The sequence below is a fragment of the Procambarus clarkii genome, chromosome 88, assembly GCF_040958095.1.
Source record: "Procambarus clarkii isolate CNS0578487 chromosome 88, FALCON_Pclarkii_2.0, whole genome shotgun sequence".
NCBI classification, from domain to species: Eukaryota; Metazoa; Arthropoda; class Malacostraca; order Decapoda; family Cambaridae; genus Procambarus; species Procambarus clarkii.
This window is the reverse complement of record NC_091237.1, coordinates 2405931-2428572: the sequence shown is the minus strand read 5'-3', so window position 1 is coordinate 2428572 and position 22642 is coordinate 2405931. Positions and strand designations below refer to the sequence as shown.

General features: G+C 45.8%; 1 protein-coding gene across 1 annotated transcript in view; it reads right to left on the bottom strand.

Moving 5' to 3' along the window:
• LOC123753357 (uncharacterized) overlaps positions 1 to 22642 on the bottom strand; it is a 79440-nt gene that overhangs the window by 5707 nt on the left and 51091 nt on the right. The window contains exons 5-7 of the mRNA XM_069317479.1: positions 13026 to 13125; positions 6070 to 6165; positions 1600 to 1763 (exon numbers count right to left, since the gene is read on the bottom strand). Coding sequence (XP_069173580.1) covers positions 1600 to 1763; positions 6070 to 6165; positions 13026 to 13125 — 360 coding nt within the window. The remainder of the gene's footprint in view (positions 1 to 1599; positions 1764 to 6069; positions 6166 to 13025; positions 13126 to 22642) is intronic.

The following is a 22642-nucleotide window of genomic DNA, read 5'->3' as shown; positions in this document are numbered from 1 at the left end:
TTTGTAATATTGAAGGTTTTTTAATGATGAACAGTAAACAAGTGTATGATGTTATACTACCAAATATAGTTCCTAGAGTAGAGGAGGCATATCCACTCTTTAGCTGGCAAGTAATATGGGCAAACCTTCATGTTAAATTTATTGCCCCAAAACAACGTGAGCTGTTGTATCGCTATATTCATGAGACCCTCCCTACTAATGATAGGTTGTTGATGTTGGGCATTAAGGACAACAATAGGTGTGACCAATGTACTGAAATTGAAAATAATATGCATATATTTTATTTCTGTAAGCAGAAAGTTCTTGTAAACTGGATTAGAGACACTCTTAAAGCTTTATGTGGACCAAGTATTAGAGTGGAGTTAATGAGGTTTTTAATGTTTCATATTGACATAAAATGCAAGAAAATTAGGAATACAATAATTATGTTACTTTCTGATTACATTTTTTGTATGTGGATAGGCAGGCAGGAAGGTTACTCAGTAGACAAAATATTGAAGTTCTTGCGAGGCAGGATCAGGTATAACATTTGGGGTTTACGGCTCATGCTCGGTGATGATATGGAAAATTGGTTTACTGAGAACTATATAAAATATATATAAATGTAATAATTTCCCCTGTATTTTAATGTAAATTTATTCTCTAATTTTTGTAAATCGTTTATAGGTAAATAAGTATATCATTCAGTTTTTTTTAAAGATCTTGTTCTGTACTACTGAAACACTTGTTCACTAAGAATTGTAATGTATAATTGCCTTGTAACACTTATGTATATGTAATTTATATTGTATTTTTTTAAATAAAGATAAAAAAAAAATATTGGGATCGTCTCAAATCTCTCCAAATGTACTCACAAGAAAGGAGACGAGAGATACCAAATAATATATACATGGAAAATCCTGCAGGGAAAAGTCCCAAATCTGCATAGTAAAATAACAACGTACTGGAGTGAACGATATGGAAGAAAATGCAGAATAGAACCAGTGAAGAGCAGAGGTGCCATAGGCACAATCAGAGAACACTGTATAAACATCAGAGGTCCGCGGTTGTTCAACGTCCTACCAGCGAGCATCAGAAATATTGCTGGAACAACCGTGGACATCTTCAGAGAAAACTAGATTGTTTTCTTCAAGGAGTGCCGGACCAACCGGGCTGTGGTGGGTATGTGGGCCTGCGGGCCGCTCCAAGCAACAGCCTGGTGGACCAAACTCTCACAAGTCGAGCCTGGCCTCGGGCCGGGCTTGGGGTTTTCGGAGTTGTTCTACTCCCCATCAAACAGGTACCTGGATGTTGTGAACGATAAGGATCATTATGGTAGCCACCTGGATGTTGTGATGGATAAGGATAATAACAGTAGCCACCTGGAAGTTGTGGTGGATAAGGACCATAATGGAAGCCACCTGGATGTTGTGATGGATAACTAGCATAATTGTAGTCACCTGGATGTTGTGAAGGATATGGACCATATTTGTAACCACCTGGATGTTGTGAAGGATAAGGATAACATAATGGTAGCCACCTGGATGTTGTGAAGGGTAAGGACCATAATGGTAGTAACCTGGATGTTGTGAAGGATAAGGATAACATAATGGTAGCCACCTGGATGCTGGAAGTGCCTGGAGCAGCTGGTTCACCACCTGGGATCTCTTCTTCCAGTCCTGGGAGGAGACAACACTATTGTTGCCATAGTTAGCAGTGTAGTACCACTCTCCCCACTTCCCGATGAAGCCGGCCTGGAGCACTGCTATCACCCCTGCATGTTTCTGCAACATAACGTGCAACACTCACTTTTATCACCCTAGAATACGACTGCAACATAACGTGCAACACTCACTGCTATCACTCCTGCATACTTCTGAAACAATACGTGAACATTAACTGTTATCACCCCTGCATACGTCTGCAAAAATGCTCACTGTAATCTCCCTGCAGACTCAGCTGAGCATTCATTCAGTCTACGACGCCTTGCCGTGCAGGTGTGGGCTATTGGTACTCCTCCAACAGCATTACCGTGCAGTTGTGGGCTAGTGGCTCTTCTACAACAGCATTACCGTGCAGTTGTGGGCTAGTGACACTCCTCCAACAGCCTTACCGTGCAGGTGTGGACTAGTGGCACTCCTCCAACAGCCTTACCGTGCAGGTGTGGAGTAGTGGCACTCCTCCAACAGCCTCACCGTGCAGGTGTGGACTAGTGGCACTCCTCCAACAGCCTTACCGTGCAGGTGTGGACTAGTGGCACTCCTCCAACAGCCTTACCGTGCAGGTGTGGACTAGTGGCACTCCTCCAACAGCCTTACCGTGCAGGTGTGGACTAGTGGCACTCCTCCAACAGCCTTACCGTGCAGGTGTGGACTAGTGGCACTCCTCCAACAGCCTTACCGTGCAGGTGTGGACTAGTGGCACTCCTCCAACAGCCTTACCGTGCAGGTGTCGACTAGTGGCACTCCTCCAACAGTCTTACCGTGCAGGTGTGGACTAGTGGCACTCCTCCAACAGCCTTACCGTGCAGGTGTGGACTAGTGGCACTCCTCCAACAGCCTTACCGTGCAGGTGTGGACTAGTGGCACTCCTACAAAAGCCTTACCGTGCAGGTGTGGACTAGTGGCACTCCTACAACAACCTTACCGTGCAGGTGTGGACTAGTGGCACTCATACAAAAGCCTTACCGTGCAGGTGTGGACTAGTGGCACTCCTACAAAAGCCTTACCGTGCAGGTGTGGACTAGTGGCACTCCTCCAACAGCCTTACCGTGCAGGTGTGGACTAGTGGCACTCCTACAAAAGCCTTACCGTGCAGGTGTGGACTAGTGGCACTCCTACAACAACCTTACCGTGCAGGTGTGGACTAGTGGCACTCCTACAAAAGCCTTACCGTGCAGGTGTGGACTAGTGGCACTCCTACAAAAGCCTTACCGTGCAGGTGTGGACTAGTGGCACTCCTCCAACAGCCTTACCGTGCAGGTGTGGACTAGTGGCACTCCTCCAACAGCCTTACCGTGCAGGTGTGGACTAGTGGCACTCCTCCAACAGCCTTACCGTGCAGGTGTGGACTAGTGGCACTCCTCCAACAGCCTTACCGTGCAGGTGTGGACTAGTGGCACTCCTCCAACAGCCTTACCGTGCAGGTGTAGACTAGTGGCACTCCTCCAACAGCCTTACCGTGCAGGTGTCGACTAGTGGCACTCCTCCAACAGTCTTACCGTGCAGGTGTGGACTAGTGGCACTCCTCCAACAGCCTTACCGTGCAGGTGTGGACTAGTGGCACTCCTCCAACAGCCTTACCGTGCAGGTGTGGACTAGTGGCACTCCTACAAAAGCCTTACCGTGCAGGTGTGGACTAGTGGCACTCCTACAACAACCTTACCGTGCAGGTGTGGACTAGTGGCACTCATACAAAAGCCTTACCGTGCAGGTGTGGACTAGTGGCACTCCTACAAAAGCCTTACCGTGCAGGTGTGGACTAGTGGCACTCCTCCAACAGCCTTACCGTGCAGGTGTGGACTAGTGGCACTCCTACAAAAGCCTTACCGTGCAGGTGTGGACTAGTGGCACTCCTACAACAACCTTACCGTGCAGGTGTCGACTAGTGGCACTCCTCCAACAGTCTTACCGTGCAGGTGTGGACTAGTGGCACTCCTCCAACAGCCTTACCGTGCAGGTGTGGACTAGTGGCACTCCTCCAACAGCCTTACCGTGCAGGTGTGGACTAGTGGCACTCCTACAAAAGCCTTACCGTGCAGGTGTGGACTAGTGGCACTCCTACAACAACCTTACCGTGCAGGTGTGGACTAGTGGCACTCATACAAAAGCCTTACCGTGCAGGTGTGGACTAGTGGCACTCCTACAAAAGCCTTACCGTGCAGGTGTGGACTAGTGGCACTCCTCCAACAGCCTTACCGTGCAGGTGTGGACTAGTGGCACTCCTACAAAAGCCTTACCGTGCAGGTGTGGACTAGTGGCACTCCTACAACAACCTTACCGTGCAGGTGTGGACTAGTGGCACTCCTACAAAAGCCTTACCGTGCAGGTGTGGACTAGTGGCACTCCTACAAAAGCCTTACCGTGCAGGTGTGGACTAGTGGCACTCCTCCAACAGCCTTACCGTGCAGGTGTGGACTAGTAGCACTCCTCCAACAGCCTTACCGTGCAGGTGTGGACTAGTGGCACTCCTCCAACAGCCTTACCGTGCAGGTGTGGACTAGTGGCACTCCTCCAACAGCCTTACCGTGCAGGTGTGGACTAGTGGCACTCCTCCAACAGCCTTACCGTGCAGGTGTCGACTAGTGGCACTCCTCCAACAGTCTTACCGTGCAGGTGTGGACTAGTGGCACTCCTCCAACAGCCTTACCGTGCAGGTGTGGACTAGTGGCACTCCTCCAACAGCCTTACCGTGCAGGTGTGGACTAGTGGCACTCCTACAAAAGCCTTACCGTGCAGGTGTGGACTAGTGGCACTCCTACAACAACCTTACCGTGCAGGTGTGGACTAGTGGCACTCATACAAAAGCCTTACCGTGCAGGTGTGGACTAGTGGCACTCCTACAAAAGCCTTACCGTGCAGGTGTGGACTAGTGGCACTCCTCCAACAGCCTTACCGTGCAGGTGTGGACTAGTGGCACTCCTACAAAAGCCTTACCGTGCAGGTGTGGACTAGTGGCACTCCTACAACAACCTTACCGTGCAGGTGTCGACTAGTGGCACTCCTCCAACAGTCTTACCGTGCAGGTGTGGACTAGTGGCACTCCTCCAACAGCCTTACCGTGCAGGTGTGGACTTGTGGCACTCCTCCAACAGCCTTACCGTGCAGGTGTGGACTAGTGGCACTCCTACAAAAGCCTTACCGTGCAGGTGTGGACTAGTGGCACTCCTACAACAACCTTACCGTGCAGGTGTGGACTAGTGGCACTCATACAAAAGCCTTACCGTGCAGGTGTGGACTAGTGGCACTCCTACAAAAGCCTTACCGTGCAGGTGTGGACTAGTGGCACTCCTCCAACAGCCTTACCGTGCAGGTGTGGACTAGTGGCACTCCTACAAAAGCCTTACCGTGCAGGTGTGGACTAGTGGCACTCCTACAACAACCTTACCGTGCAGGTGTGGACTAGTGGCACTCCTACAAAAGCCTTACCGTGCAGGTGTGGACTAGTGGCACTCCTACAAAAGCCTTACCGTGCAGGTGTGGACTAGTGGCACTCCTCCAACAGCCTTACCGTGCAGGTGTGGACTAGTGGCACTCCTCCAACAGCCTTACCGTGCAGGTGTGGACTAGTGGCACTCCTCCAACAGCCTTACCGTGCAGGTGTGGACTAGTGGCACTCCTCCAACAGCCTTACCGTGCAGGTGTGGACTAGTGGCACTCCTCCAACAGCCTTACCGTGCAGGTGTGGACTAGTGGCACTCCTCCAACAGCCTTACCGTGCAGGTGTCGACTAGTGGCACTCCTCCAACAGTCTTACCGTGCAGGTGTGGACTAGTGGCACTCCTCCAACAGCCTTACCGTGCAGGTGTGGACTAGTGGCACTCCTCCAACAGCCTTGCCGTGCAGGTGTGGACTAGTGGCACTCCTACAAAAGCCTTACCGTGCAGGTGTGGACTAGTGGCACTCCTACAACAACCTTACCGTGCAGGTGTGGACTAGTGGCACTCATACAAAAGCCTTACCGTGCAGGTGTGGACTAGTGGCACTCCTACAAAAGCCTTACCGTGCAGGTGTGGACTAGTGGCACTCCTCCAACAGCCTTACCGTGCAGGTGTGGACTAGTGGCACTCCTACAAAAGCCTTACCGTGCAGGTGTGGACTAGTGGCACTCCTACAACAACCTTACCGTGCAGGTGTGGACTAGTGGCACTCCTACAAAAGCCTTACCGTGCAGGTGTGGACTAGTGGCACTCCTACAAAAGCCTTACCGTGCAGGTGTGGACTAGTGGCACTCCTCCAACAGCCTTACCGTGCAGGTGTGGACTAGTGGCACTCCTACAAAAGCCTTACCGTGTAGGTGTGGACTAGTGGCACTCCTCCAACAGCCTTACCGTGCAGGTGTGGACTAGTGGCACTCCTACAAAAGCCTTACCCGTAGGAGAGGTGTTAACTGCTGTATATGGGTCGCCAGTTGAGCGGGCGTGGCGTCGTTGCTGTTTTTGAGGGAGTAGCAGAACCTCAACACCACCTGCAACACCAGTCTCTGTAAACACCTTTATCAAGCTCAGCACTGTGGTGAAGGAGAGGCAATACTGCTTGCAACATCGTAGTCATCACAGAAGTTAAGATATGATGTCGAATATTTAAAAACTTAAATAATCAATAGAAATAACTACAAAGGAAGATGAGACATTGGTAAAACACAGCACATCCATCTCACACAACCAAATATCAACAGCCAGACAACACTCAGATTCACTCTACCATCTTCAAGACCGAGACACAACTCCACCATACTGCTCCAGTAACCATAGTAACTAAGGTAGTGAGGAGGATGAAGAACAAGGTGAATACTGTGATTAGATACCTATCAACGACTAGTTAAAGCGGTGTGCTGTATGGTGAGGTCTGGTGCTGTATGGTGAGGTCTGGTGCTGTATGGTGAGGTCTGGTGGTGTATGGTGAGGTCTGGTGGTGTATGGTGAGGTCTGGTGGTGTATGGTGAGGTCTGGTGGTGTATGGTGAGGTCTGGTGGTGTATGGTGAGGTCTGGTGGTGTATGGTGAGGTCTGGTGCTGTATGGTGAGGTCTGGTGCTGTATGGTGAGGTCTGGTGCTGTATGGTGAGGTCTGGTGCTGTATGGTGAGGTCTGGTGCTGTATGGTGAGGTCTGGTGGTGTATGGTGAGGTCTGGTGGTGTATGGTGAGGTCTGGTGGTGTATGGTGAGGTCTGGTGCTGTATGGTGAGGTCTGGTGCTGTATGGTGAGGTCTGGTGGTGTATGGTGAGGTCTGGTGGTGTATGGTGAGGTCTGGTGGTGTATGGTGAGGTCTGGTGGTGTATGGTGAGGTCTGGTGCTGTATGGTGAGGTCTGGTGCTGTATGGTGAGGTCTGGTGGTGTATGGTGAGGTCTGGTGGTGTATGGTGTGGTCTGGTGGTGTATGGTGAGGTCTGGTGGTGTATGGTGAGGTCTGGTGGTGTATGGTGAGGTCTGGTGGTGTATGGTGAGGTCTGGTGCTGTATGGTGAGGTCTGGTGCTGTATGGTGAGGTCTGGTGGTGTATGGTGAGGTCTGGTGGTGTATGGTGAGGTCTGGTGGTGTATGGTGAGGTCTGGTGGTGTATGGTGAGGTCTGGTGGTGTATGGTGAGGTCTGGTGGTGTATGGTGAGGTCTGGTGCTGTATGGTGAGGTCTGGTGCTGTATGGTGAGGTCTGGTGCTGTATGGTGAGGTCTGGTGCTGTATGGTGAGGTCTGGTGCTGTATGGTGAGGTCTGGTGCTGTATGGTGAGGTCTGGTGCTGTATGGTGAGGTCTGGTGCTGTATGGTGAGGTCTGGTGCTGTATGGTGAGGTCTGGTGCTGTATGGTGAGGTCTGGTGCTGTATGGTGAGGTCTGGTGCTGTATGGTGAGGTCTGGTGCTGTATGGTGAGGTCTGGTGCTGTATGGTGAGGTCTGGTGCTGTATGGTGAGGTCTGGTGCTGTATGGTGAGGTCTGGTGCTGTATGGTGAGGTCTGGTGGTGTATGGTGAGGTCTGGTAGTGTATGATGAAGTCTGGTGCTGTATGGTGAGGTCTGGTGGTGTATGGTGAGGTCTGGTGGTGTATGGTGAGGTCTGGTGGTGTATGGTGAGGTCTGGTAGTGTATGATGAAGTCTGGTGCTGTATGGTGAGGTCTGGTGGTGTATGGTGAAGTCTGGTGGTGTATGGTGAGGTCTGGTGGTGTATGGTGAGGTCTGGTGCTGTATGGTGAGGTCTGGTGATGCTCTGTTATATCACACTCAGGTACTGTTATTTCACACTCGGGTACTGTTATATCACACTCAGGTACTGTTATTTCACACTCAGGTACTGTTATTTCACACTCAGGTACTGTTATTTCACACTCGGGTACTGTTATATCACACTCAGGTACTGTTATTTCACACTCAGGTACTGTTATATCACACTCAGGTACTGTTATTTCACACTCGGGTACTGTTATATCACACTCAGGTACTGTTATATCACACTCAGGTACTGTTATATCACACTCAGGTACTGTTATTTCACACTCAGGTACTGTTATTTTACACTCGGGTACTGTTATATCACACTCAGGTACTGTTATTTCACACTCAGGTACTGTTATTTCACACTCAGGTACTGTTATTTCCCACTCGGGTACTGTTATTTCACACTCGGGTACTGTTATATCACACTCAGGTACTGTTATTTCACACTCGGGTACTGTTATTTCACACTCGGGTACTGTTATATCACACTCAGGTACTGTTATTTCACACTAAGGAGTAGTAGGGATGGCAGTCCACACGATATTTTCCCCCGATTTTTTTTTGGGGGAAAATATCGTGTGTGGACTGCCAGGGTTTTCAGGAGAATTTGGCTAGTCACAGATTTGGGATTAAGGAATTCTTATGAGGAAAATAATTTCTGAGATTTTAGAGGTTTGTTAAGCGTTCTTATGAGGAAAATAAGTAGGAAAATCTTATATAAAAATTATAGAAAAAAGGGTCGATATGTCACAGCATTTCCAGGAAAACTCTACAGTCAACCTATGCCTGTTTTCAATAACCGAACTTTGGAAAAAAGGGCCGATTTGGAGTTAAAGGTTTTTTATGGGGGAAATTCAAATTTTTCAGAGTTCAGTTTTAAGAAAATATTTCAGAGTTTCAAATAATCATAGAAGTTTATTTATATGTTTAAGACCGAATTTTGTGAAAAGACCATTTTCAGAAAATATTGTCTTAGACCTTTTGTTAATGAAAACAGCCATCTTAGCCATGACATTTAGTTTTATATGCATTTAAGACCGAAAATTAGCCAAACCAGTTTCTGCTCAAAATTCGTCAGAGTCCACTTTGTTAGCAAAATTCTTCAGAGTCCAGTTTATGCCTGAAATAATCAGAGTCTAGTTTTAGCCAGAAAATTAACAGAGTCCAATTAACAACAGAAATTCGTCAGAGTCCTGTAATCTACCAAAATTTGTCACACTTTGTGAGCAAAATTCATCAGAGTCCATTTTCAACCATTTTTCATCAGAGTCCAGTTTTTACCCGAAAATGATCAGAGTCCAATTATCAACAGAAATTCATCAGAGTCCATTTTATACCCAAAAATAATCAGAGTCCAATTGAAGACCCAAATTTGACAGAGACCACATTTTCGCTACTAGCAGTCCAATCCCCTGAAATTTTAAAGTCATATTTTGGTCGTAGTAAATAAGATCAAGTCAGTTACTGAGCTCCAGCTCTCGTCCCCCGCCCTACTTCCCCCTCAAGTCTTTGTTAATATCCTATCAATTTCCCTGAAATTTTTACCCTCTGTATTTCAGACATAGTAAATATGATGTAAACAATTATAAAACTCTAGCTCTTGTCCTCTGTCCATGTTCACTCCTGTAAATTCACTACTATCAGTCCAAATTCCCCGGAGATTTAAACACCCAACTACATTTTCAGACATAGTAAATAAAAGCCAGTTCAGTTACCGAGTTTCAACTCTTGTTCCCCGCTTATCTCATTTTTGTACAAGTTCTTTATTATCCAACTAAATCACCTGAGATTTAAGATCACCTTACTTCTAACGTAGTAAAATTAATCAGGACATTAGCCAAGCTCCATTTCCTCAGTCTTAGATCATCGAACATAAATATATCCGATCAAGTCCCTCTCCAGCCTAACTCTTTATCAGAGTAATCACCTTACCCTTTCCCTCCCTTACCTTCTCATCCCCAACGTATCCAAACCTTCAATAATCATACTGTATTTGCATATTTTCTCTATATTCAGCTGTGTTCTTCACATTTTTTCCACGTTTTCTGTGTTCACTCTATGTTCTACAAATGTTCACAGCATGCTCAGTTCATATTTTTTCACCTGTTTTTTCTCAATTTTTCTGTTTTCTACCATTTTCCCCGTATATTCACTATGTTCTTTGTCATGTTTTCATGTACATCATATGTTCTCTGTACAACGTTTTATACTCAATATTCCTGTTCTCAATGTTCTTAGCTTGTTCTTCACACGTTCAGTGTTCATTATTTGTATTCCCTATGTTCCTTATCATGTCTTCATATTCTCTTTAGGTTCATATTCCCTGCATGTTCACTGTGTTCATCAACTTTTTCTTACATGTTTTCTGTGTTCATCGTATGTTCACTGTGTTCATTTCCTTACTTAAACCTAACAAGAGGTTAGGTTAAGGGGTTGGGGAATAAGAACATATGATAGAACCTACTAAATACACTAAGATTACAAGAGGTTAGGTTAAGGGGTTGGGGAATAAGAACAAATGATAACCAACATAATGAATACAACTTATGAGCAACTTTATGAACTTTAACAAATAACCCTTGATCTGCAAAAATGACCATTTGAGAAATTAGCTCTTGAAACGAGTAAATTCCCATATATAACAAAAATCCTTTGAAATGGTTAAATACCCAATCTTAAACAAATAACACTTGAAATGCCTTCGGAACATTGCAGGAAGCTGATATGAAGCTGTTCTTTCTGCAAATTGGAGAGCAAGTCTCTCAGCCTCCTGCAATGGTTGAATACATGCCTGTGGCCGGGCTGGTCGACCTGATATAGTTTTAATCTGACCCCATATCTTGCCAAGACTACTATGTTCATTTAGAGTTTGACACCACTCAAACAATCTTGTCTCCTTTACTTCTTTAGAAACTCGTCTTGCTTCAGATATCACCGCTCTTAGCAAAGTTCTTCCTTCTGGTGTGGGGGTTTCTCTTTAGATGTTTTCTGAAGATGTTGACTCTGTGGTTCTGTTCTTTAACGTCATTACTATAGAACCAATAGTTCTTTCGTTTTGTGTTTCCTGTGATAATGATTGGAATAGCTTTGTTTGCAGCAGCTGCAATGGCTTCCTGCAGATTGGTCTCGTGTATGTTCAAATCCTCAGGTGGCGTGTACGATGCATACCATTTTTCAAGTTCTTCTTGGTATATATTCCAATTGGCCTTTCTTAAATTCCACCGAGGCTGTGCAGGTGGTGTAGGAGGTCGTGCCAGGTTTAGTGTCGTGACAGTAGCATAGTGGTCACTGGTGATCACCGGGTCTACTTCCCACTTCGCCTGATGCTTGAGTGCTGTTGAGATGAATGTAAGATCAAGGGAACCTCCTAGAACGTGAGTGGGTTCCCCAGTGTTGAGAAGTGTAATTTCAGGTACTTCTCGCAGAGCTGCAGCTAAATGGCGCCCATCTGCATTGGCTGGCCCAGTCGCACCTAACTCTTGATGATGAGCATTAAAATCCCCAGCAATAATTACATTTTCCTGCGTGGCCAAGGCAAGCACTGCCTCTGCTTCTAGTTTACGTCTAGGGGGCTTGTAGACGTTGTATATGAGGAGCTCAATATTAGCCATATTCACTGTCTATTTTCTTGCTGGGTATGGCGTTCCTGACTAGGGTCATTAACCCTCTTTGTCTCCCCTACTCATACGGTATAACATAGTGCTGATATCCAGCTAATCTGAAGGATTTCGTGGCTGGGAAAAAAGTTTCTTCCAAAACGATTATATCTGCTTTCGTGCTGATTGCAGCCTCCTGAAGTGTGTGGTTTTTATTTCCAAGACCTTGTATGTTCCACTGCAGTATTCGTAATGGCCAGACGACGGGTTCGGTCGGTGTTGCCGGTTCTACTAGAACTCCTCTTCGGAATCGACCTCTATATTCTCCACCTCGCAAGTCGTGTCGCTGCAAATCGGACTGCATTGATTGTTCGTGGTCATCCCCGGCGTTGTTGGAATCTGTGCATAACTGTGGTCCATCGCTTTGTTGTTGGTATTGCTGCATGTCGGATTGCATTGATTGCTCGTGGCTGTTTCTTGTGTTGGTGGAACCTGTGCATCTCTGCTGTTCAATACGTCTTTGTTGGTGTTGTTGCATATCAGACTGCATTGGCTGTTGTTGTCTGTCTCTTGTGTTGTAAGATTCTGTTGATCTTGGGTGGTCACTGCTTCTTGCAGTTGCTGTTGTGAATGTTGATGTTCTGGTGTCTTGACTACCCGACTGTTGTTGGTAGTCTGTATATCCAAGTTGCGTTGTTTGTCCTCGCGTGCTCCATCCTGTCGGAGACTGTCTATTTTTTGTGTAACTGTGGTCTGCTGCACGATCTTGTTCATTATCACGCAAGTGATTTCTTGAGTCTGTTGTTGTGAGGAGTTCTGCGTCACCTGTAGGCAATTGATAATGGTCTCTGCCATGATCTTCACGATGTTTTCCAGCTGGACCTTGGAAAAACTGTATATCTGTTGTGTTGATTCTGAAAGTAATTGTTTTCTGCTCTTTTGCATTTGCTGTATTTCTGCAGCACTTTTGTGTATTTTCTGATTTGGAATTAATAGATTCGGGAAATTTTGCTCTGTGAGAGTGTGTGTCTGTTGTGGCTGTGCACGAGTGTTCCAGACGTTGGTGTTGGTGTATGTGGTGCTGGTCTGTGTGTTTATCCTGGCCTGAGCTGTCTGCACTTTTTCTTTCCGTGCAGAGCAGGTTGTGCTCCAGGCATGATGTTTGCCTCCACAATTTGGACATTTGGCTGTTGTGGTCTGGTTTGCCTTGTGCTTGGCAATACAGTCTTTGGTTGGATGTCTCAGGCTGCACACTCCGCACCTCTCCTGTCCTGTGCAGCGTGATTGATGGTGGCCGTATCTAACCATATTGTGTTAATCTGACCATATTGTGTTAATCTCACCATATTGTGTTAATCTCACCATACCTGCATGCAAGACAATCTCACCATATTGTGTTAAGCTCACCATGCAAGACAGTGCAACCATATTGTGTTCAGCTCACCGTATTGTGTTCAGCTCACAATATTGTGTTCAGCTCACAATATTATGTTCAGCTCACAATATTGTGTTCAGCTCACCATACCTTCATGCCAGCATTCCTTAAGGTGATGAAGTCTTTAGTGATCTTCTGTAAGATGTCTGAGGAGAGGTTCCTTTTGACAAATTTGTCCAGAACGATGTACCTGCAAGGTTAAGACCACATAAGATAAACTTCTTTACACAAAGAATGTCACTGTGTTTAAGAGTTCTTGTTCTGTTTACTGTGAGTCAATAGTGTTCATGGGTTGTATCCTGTGAGTGAATAGTTTTTCGTACTCACCTAATTGTGCTTGCGGGGGTTGAACTTTGGCTCTTTGGTCCCCCCTCTCAACTGTCAATCAACTGGTGTACAGATTCCTGAGCCTACTGGGCTCTATCATATCTACATTTAAAACTGTGTATGGAGTCAGCCTCCACCACATCTCTGCCTAATGCATTCCACCTGTTAACTTTTCTGACACTGAAAAAGTTCTTTCTAACGTTCCTGTGGCTCATTTGGGTACTCAGTTTCCACCTGTGTCCCCTTGTTCGCGTACCGCCAGTGTTGAATAGTATATTCTTGTCTACCCTGTCAATTCCCCTGAGGATTTTGTAGGTAGTGATCATATTTTCCCTCACCCTTCTGTCTTCCAGTGTCGTAAGGTGCATTTCCCACAGTCTTTCCTCGTAACTCATGCCTCTTAGTTCTGGGACCAGTCTAGTGGCATACCTCTGAACTTTTTCCAGCTTCGTCTTGTGCTTGACAAGGTACGGGCTCCATGCTGGGGCCGCATACTCCAGGAATGGTCTTACGTATGTGGTGTACAAGAATCTAAACGATTCCTCACACAGGTTCCTGAATGCTGTTCTGATGTTAGCCAGCCTCGCATATGCCGCAGACGTAATTCTTTTTATGTGGGCTTCAGGAGACAGGTTTGGTGTGATATCAATTCCTAGATCTTTCTCTCTTTCCGTTTCATTAAGTACTTCATCTCCTATTCTGTGTCTTGTGTCTGGCCTCCTGTTACCACCGCCTAGTTTCATTACTTTGCATTTACTCGGGTTAAACTTTAACAGCCATTTGTTGCACCATTCATTCAGTCTGTCTAGGTCGTCCTGTAGCCTCCTACTATCATCCTCTGTTTCAATCCTCCTCATAATTTTTTGCATCATCAGCAAACATTGATAGAAACGATTCTATACTCTCTTGGAAATCATTTACATATATCAGAAACAGTATTGGTCCAAGGACAGAACCTTGCGAGACTCCACTTGTGACGTCACGCCAATCAATGGCGCCTCACGCGTCACAATCACGCCTCACAATGACTCGTTGTCTTCTGTTACTTAGGTACTCTCTTATCCAGCGGAGTACCTTCCCTTTCACTCCAGCCTGCATCTCCAGCTTTTTCACTAGCCTCTTGTGTGGTACTGTATCAAAGACTTTTTGACAATCCAAAAATATGCAGTCTGCCCACCCCTCTCTTTCTTGCCTGATTTTTTGTTGCCTGGTTGTAGAATTCAATTAGCCCTGTGAGGCAGGACTTGTCATCCCTGAACCCATGTTGATGCTGCGTTACAAAGTTCTTTCGTTCTAGGTGCTCCACTAGCTTTCTTCGCACAATCTTCTCCATCAGCTTGCATGGTATGCAGGTTAGGGACACTGGCCTGTAGTTCAGTGCCTCCTGCCTATCCCCTTTCTTGTATATTGGAACTACATTAGCTGCCTTCCAAATTTCTGGCAGTTCCCCTGTTTCCAGTGATTTGTTATACACTATGGAGAGTGACAGGCACAGTGCTTCTGCTCTTTCCCTTAGTATCCAAGGGGAGATTCCATCTGGGCCTATAGCCTTTGTCACGTCCAACTCTAGTAAACACTTCTTTACTTCCCCGCTGGTAATCTCAAACTCTTCTAGTGGTTCCTGGGTAACTATTCTCTCTCTTATCTCTGGAATCTCTCCTTGCTCTGAGGTGAAGACCTCCTGGAATTTCTTATTCAGTTCCTCACACACTTCCTTGTCGTTTGTAGTGAATCCTTCTGCCCCTATCCTTATATTCATAACCTTTTCCTTTACTGTTGTTTTTCTCCTGATGTGAATATGCAGCAATTTGGGTTTAGTCTTTGCCTTGCTTGCGATGTCAATTTCGTATTGTCTTTCTGCCTCTTTTCTCATCCTGACATATTCATTCCTGGCACTCTGATATCTTTCTCTGCTCTCAAGTGTCCTGTTATTCCTATAGTTTCTCCATGTCCTATTAGTTTGCTGCTTAGCTAGCCTACATCTCTGATTAAACCATGGGTTTCTCATCTACATTTCATTGGTTTCCTTTTGAACTGGGATAAACTTGTTCGCTGCTTCCTTGCACTTGTGCGTGATGAAGTCTATCATGTCCTGGGCCGTCTTTCCCCTAAGCTCTGTTTCCCATGTCATATCTGTTAGGAATTTTCTTAACTCCTCATAGTTTCCCTTTTGAAATGCTATTTTTTTGTTTTCAGTACCCCTCCTCCAGTTCAATAACCCTTCCTCAACCAGATACTCAAACTCCAGTACACTGTGGTCGCTCATTCCTACTGGAGCCTCATAGCTGATTTCCCCTATGTCGGAGTCGTTCAGAGTGAAGACTAGGTCGAGTCTCGCTGGTTCGTCGTTTCCTCTTATCCTAGTGCGTTCCCTGACATGTTGTCTTAGAAAGTTTCTTGTCACCACCTCCATTAGTTTGGCTCTCCATGTATCCTCTCCTCCATGCGGTTCCTTGTTCTCCCAGTCTATCTTTCCGTGATTGAAGTCTCCCATGATGGGCAGATGGGATCTATTTCTACAGGCCGCAGTGGCTGCCTTCTCAATTATAGTGTTAACTGCCATGTTGTTGTTGTCATACTCTTGCCTTCCCAGTTCCAAGTGGTTGTCATAGCCAGGGGGTGGTAATGGGGGACGAGCTCCCATGACCTATAAAATGCTCCTATACGGCATGCGTCTCCAATAGCCTCTGACAACCAAGTCCAACTCCTGGCCTGCACGGGTGGCTTAGTCGTTAAGTCCGGCGGAACTGCTTTTATCGACAGGAGAAGGGGCGAGGGCGTGCCTCTGGCGCCTTAAAACCAGCTGCTCCGGGTAGATGGGACTCGATAGCCTGGGAAGGCAGCCCATCTAGGGAAAGGAAAACCCTGATTTTAAACCTCTGCTGACTTTCGGTCATACCCGTTTTTTGGAAAAGGCTTCAGGAGTTAACCTCGAGGAAAAATCCGGAGTTGGAGCCCCTAAGGCAGTTCGTTGTTGACGTCGACCTCGTTCTGGCAGCTCCTGCGACGTTGCTGGAACCATGTGTATTGGCATTTTGGATAATTTCATCAACGTGGAGAGGGGGGACCTGCTGCATGGGTAACAGCTTCTCCTCCATATCTACCTACCCAGGCTTTGTGCCCTGTCAGGGCACAACTCGATAGTCTTTAGACTGAAGGATGCCTACTACTCTTGCCTTGGTGTTCTGTCATTTGGTGGAGGGTTATATATCACTGCTACTACTACTTTTGGTCCTCCCAATGTCATGGTTCCTGTTATGTAGTCTCTGAATCCCTCACATCCCGGGATGATCGTCTCCTTGAAGCTCCATTCCTTTCTCATTAGTAGGGCCACTCCACTTCCTCCCCGTCCTTCCGTCTCTTTCCTTTTTACAGTATAGTTCTGGGGAAACACCGCATTTGTTATGATACCTGAGAGTTTTGTTTCTGTGAGTCCGATTATATCTGGGTTCACTTCTTGTGTTCTTTCCCCGTAGTTCACTTGCCCTGCTGCTGATCCCATCTATGTTCGAGTACATCACCCTTAACCTGACTCTCTTCTGTCCTTTCTCAGATCCTATTGCTTCCCTTGAAGCAGGGAAACAGGGAGGGACCAGGATGGATGGGGGGGGGGGGCTATGAAGGGGGACCTGGGGGGTATGGGGTGTGCGGGGGTTGGGAGGATCTGGTACGGGGAGGGTGGTGTAGGAGGGAGGGTTTGGGGGGGTTGGGGAGAAAAGTGGTCTTGGGGGGTGGGTGAGCAGGGGAGGCTTGGGGGAAGGGGTGAAAGGGGGAGGCTTTGGAGAGTGTGGGAGAAGTTGGGGCTTAGGGGGGGTATGGGAGGAGGGAGGGCTTGGGGGAATGAGAAGGAATGGGGGGCTTGGGGGGGGCATAAAAGGAAAGAGGGCTTGGGGGGGGAAGGTTGTGGGATAGGGAGTGCTGAGGGGGATGAGGAAAAAGGGAGGGCTGAGAAGAGTGGGGGAGGGGGAGGGAGGGCTCAGGAGGGTGGAGGATACTGGAGGGTTTAGGGGGGGACAGGGGAGAATGGAGGGCTTGGGGATGGGGGAGAAGGGAGGGCATGGAGTATTAAGGAGGGCTTTGGGGTGGGGGAGAAGGGAGGGCATGGAAGATTAGGGAGGGCATGGGGGGGGTAGGGCATCTATTGGATGGAGGATGGGGGAGGAGCTTCTCTCACTGTGTCTGTTGAGTCGCTTGTGGAGGGTTCCCTGCTCCCCTCTGGGATTGTAGGGCTCGGGGTTGTGGCTCCCTGATTCCTTTTTCTCCCTGCACTCCCTCCTCGCAGCTGCTGCCCTCTCTCTCTCTCATCCCTTGTCATATCCCTCTGCAGGAATACCTTTTTGAACCTCTGTACATTTGCTAGTCTGCTCTTCCTTGCTAGCAAGTTCTCTTTTGTTCTCTCGCTCTTGAATACCACCTTTATTACATGGTCTCTGTCCTTGTTGTACTGTCCAACTCTGAAAACCTTTTCAATATCTTGGTCAGCCCTTTCCATCTTTATCCCTTTAAGGATTTCATTAACTTCATTTTTGTCCTTGTCTCTCCTTTCCACTCGACTGGTCCCTGTTTGCTCCTGAATGCCTATTATTACTACTGCTCTTTTTTGTTCTATCATCTGGCTAGTACATCTAGCTGCTTCCTGAGAAGAAGCCACTTCCATGGCAACTTCTCTAACTGCAGACCTAGCTTCAGGGCTCTTTTTAAGCATTTCTGCAAATCGTGGTCTGTGTACTGTGAGTGAATAGTTTTTCGTGGTCTGCGTACTGTGAGTGAATAAGGTTCGTGGTCTGTGTTCTGTGAGTGAATAAGGTTCGTGGTCTGTGTTCTGTGAGTGAATAAGGTTCGTGGTCTGTGTTCTGTGAGTGAATAAGGTTCGTGGTCTGTGTTCTGTGAGTGAATAAGGTTCGTGGTCTGTGTTCTGTGAGTGAATAAGGTTCGTGGTCTGTGTTCTGTGAGTGAATAAGGTTCGTGGTCTGTGTTCTGTGAGTGAATAGTGTTTGAGTGTGTTTGTGTATTCACCTATTTGTGCATGGAGGATCGAGCTGTAAACTTGTCCAACCATTGGTTGTCTAATGTACTGATTTCTGACCTATTAATTTTATAATATGTAGTATATATTAAACACACACACACTCCTCAATTAGGGAAAGCTCGACTGTGAATCAAGAAATCCACATGGCTGGGAAGAAACGTGGGGAGGAAGATTAGTGGAAGTTATAAGACAGGATTTTCCTAACCCAACTTATGAAGAACTACACCAAGCCTATTAGTCCTGATTTTTACCCAGAATGACGAAGACATTACGAATATGGAACATGAAATACCACTAGGAACCAGTGACCACTGTGTCCTAGTCTTTGACTACATAATTGAACTTAAAATTGTGACCACGGGGCAAGAGGTCTGGGAAAGGCGGAGAGACTATAAGAAAGAGGATTACAGGAGTATAACATAATATCTGGGAAAAGTGCAGGGGGAAGAAGAACAAATAGGAAAAACAGTGAAAGATATGATGGACTTAGTCAAGTGGAAATGCAAGGTGGCCAATGTATTTTATACCAACAGTAAAAGAAAATGTTCGAGGGAATAGAAACGCATGGTTTAATTGACAGTGCCAGGAAGCACAAATGAGAAGGAGAAGGGAGTGGAGGAGTACAGAGGATAAAAAACAGACGACAACAGGATAAGATGCAAAAGAGCTAGGAACGAATATATAAATATAAAGAGTGCGAAAAGATATGTGAATTCAGAGACAATTCCTTTACAAATGTTCAAGAAGTGTAAATACTTCATTCAATATGATCTGCTACCAGAAGTCTTGGCCAAATATCCCCAGTTTGCTAACTGTAGGTAATAACTAAGTGATTGTTACCTATCCACCGATGCCCAATGGATTGGGGGCGGTGTGCAGGGCAAACAAATCAATTTTGACACTAGCTCTCCATATATGTCAGTGGCTTAATTTAGAAACTGTACTTGTGGTCGATCTCGAGCCCATTGTTGATGTGACGATGTGTATTGAATTTTATGACTAGCTCATCTAGATTGTAACTTGCTTAGCTAAATGAATTGTGGGGTTCAGTCCCGGAGCCCATTAACCCTTAACCATTAACCCATTAAGCCTCTGTAATCCTTTTCCACTACCGCCCACAAGATGGGTATGGAATGCATAATACATGAACTAAACTAACAGGAGAATATTGGAAATGAACCATGAGAACGATATTGCAATCAAAGCGAAAAATCAACCTAAATTACTACATAGTCATATAAGAAGGAAAATGTTAGTGAATGACCAAGTGACATGACTAAGGAAAACAGAGGGGGCATATGCAGAAAGTGACAAGGAAATCTGCGAGTTTCAGAATGGCAGATTCCATGGAGTAATCCCAACCGAGCTTTCTTGGAAGAATGATACATATGATCGGGATTCCTCCCTTACTCCTAACTGTTGTTGTTTTTGTTTCAGATTTAGCTACTCAGAACGAAGTGTCCATGTAGCACGGGCTATGGTGAACCCGTAATTGACTTTGGTTATTCATGATAACCTTGTTTCTGTGATATTTGGGTCTAAGTTTAAAATAGAGGTGGGGGATTCCTCCTTTTTCCCTGCTTATTTATCGCTTCTGTTTTAGTGCACTGGTTTTAATCTTGTTTTATTAAAATTATCTTGGTGGCGGATGTAGATGCAGAATGCTCACTAATGAGTCCCATTCCTCAACAGCTTTTCTAATCATTGTAGTCGCGGTGGAATGTGCATCTAATGCAGCTGCTGTCGTTGGATTAATGTTGAGTTTGATGCGCAGGGCTTCAGTAGCTTCACATTCCAGTAAGTAGTGCAATAGCGGCGCCTCTGCTTCAGTTCCACAGAAGTGACACTTTTTAACTATTGGGTTCATTACCTCCCAGCAGCACTTGTACCCAAGTCTGATTCTGTGTATGGCTACTGCAATGTCTCTGGATATCCTTTTGCCAGGCTTGAAAGAGGAGTAACCAGTGGCTTGTTCGTACCATATCGCAGTGGATCTTCCTTCCGCTACTTTGGCTCTGTGGCGACTTTTGATAGTTGATAATATTTTCTTTTTGATTTGCTCCTTATTCTGTGAGAAACTTGGAGGTATTTGAACCTATACAACAGGTAGAGCAGTGGCAGCTTTTGCTAGTGAGTCTGCCTTTTCATTACCATCTATGCCAATGTGACTTGATATCCAATTTAGGGTGATTGACAGCCCTAGATTATGGGCTTCTTTTCCAATATGTTGAATTTCTGTGAGGAGTTGTATATTATTTCTGTTCTGACTGGATAACAATGTCTGGAGCGAAGATTTAGAGTCGGTATGAATGATGACATCATGTAAATTATTCTCAACTGTATAGTTTATTGCCTCCGTCAGGGCATATAATTCTGTTTGCAATGTTGAGCACCCACTATTCATGCTCCAGTAAGCTTCATGGTTGGTAGTGTAAACTGCTGCCCCAGCAGAACCTTTTTCTTGATCAACTGATCCATCTGTGAAGATGTGAGTCGCTGTAGGTCTTGAGATAGTTTTCGTTTGTTGTTCTATTACTTCCTTGAGCCTCTGTTGGTCACATGCTGATTTTTTAACTGGTAATCTTTCAATGATTATCTTTAGATTCGGTTCTTCCCATGGAGGAGGCTATCGAAAGTGTTGATATGATCTATCTTCCCCTTTGTTCTTAATGGTCCACTTTCTCTTGAATCTTGACCAGATTATCCATCCATGAGCTTGTTCTATATTTTAGGTTTTTCTGAAAGGATCTCTGTATGCTGTCTTTGATTGACAGCCTGGCGGTTGTTCCAATAAGTTTTCCTATTATGGTGGCTATCCTTTGTTTCATCCTGTTTTCTAATACTGGTAAATTTGTTTCCATTCTAAGGTTCTCTCTACGCGTCCATATAGGTGCTCCCAGCATTGTTCTCAGAGCATCATTTTGAGACACTTCCAGCTTCTCCCACTGGTTATCACTGTGGGATGTAAGAGCAGGAGCAACATAGTCGATGAGTGACCTAACTGCTTGAACGTAGTACATTTTGAGTACTGGTAGAGATGCACCCTCTCTAAGACTGGTCAGAGAGCGCAAAGCTGAGTTTCTGGCTTTACAGCGTTGCCGAAGATATTTAATTTCTTGAGTGAATTTCAACTGGTTGTCTATTATGACTCTTAGGTATTGAAAAGAGGTAACCCACTCAATTTCTTGTCCTTGTATTGGCAAGTCTGATGTCTTGAGTTCTCATTTTAACGGCCATAGCTTTTGATTCATTGCTGTTTATTTTCACTGCTATGCGTTCCGCTTCCTTGCTGATAATATCTAGGCATTTTTGTGCATGGTTCCTTGCGCCTTTGCCATTGATGATGACCACAAAATCGTCTGCATAGTTCAGAAGTTTGGCTTTTGGTAGCTTGAGTTTCATGAATTGTTCCATGAGCCAGTTGAAGAGGAAGGGGCTTAGTATTCCTCCCTGCGGAGTTCCATTTTCCAGCCACTTTGAGGTCGATGTTTTTCCTTGGAATTTGACTCTAGTTTCTCGGTTAAGCAGGCTTCCTTTGGCAAAAGCAAGAGCGTGTCCTTTAATTTCCTTATCCATAAGGCAGCACAGTGTAGCTGGAGCACTGGCTAACTCGAAGGCTTTTTCAAGGTCTAGAAAAATAAGGATTCCAGGTTTATCATTGATTTTATCCAGGAGGGAGGTAAGGCATTCTGTGGTTCAAACACCTTTTCTGTAAGCAAACATGTTTTAGTGTAGTGGATTGGCTTTCCATTCAATTAGATTAAGGGCCATTCTTTCTGCAGTTTTGGCCAGACAGCTTGTTAATGAGATGGGTCTTGGATTTCCTGGGTCTTTAGGTTTTGGAATGGGAACTATAATTGCACTGTTCCAAGAGTAGTCGGGTTCTTGTCACCCATACTCTGTTGATGAGATTCAAGAAGGCTTCTTCGCCCTTTTCTCCTAGCTTGGCTAGCATGTTGTAAGTGATTTTGTCCTCACCTGGAGCTGTGTTTTTAGTTTTCTTTGTAGCACTTCTGAGTTCTTCAGATTGAAAGGTTGGTCTAGTTCGTCAGGTAAGGCTAAAGCATCATCTATTTTTTCCATCTTGCTGCTTGAAGTCTTTGTTGGTGAGTCAGAGTTGCTTGAGGAAGTTGAGTGGAACTGGCTCTTGAAGCAAATAGATTTGCTAGCCTTTCTACTTCTTGCTCTGGATGAACATGGTGCGGCAGAGGCGATTTTCCTTTGGCCTTGTTGATCTGCCTCCAGATGTCGCCCAAGGACGTATGCTGATTTAGCTTGGCACACCACTCGAGCCATTGCTCCTAACTAATTCTATGACTGTTTTATACCTCTGAATCAGTTCCTCACTCCT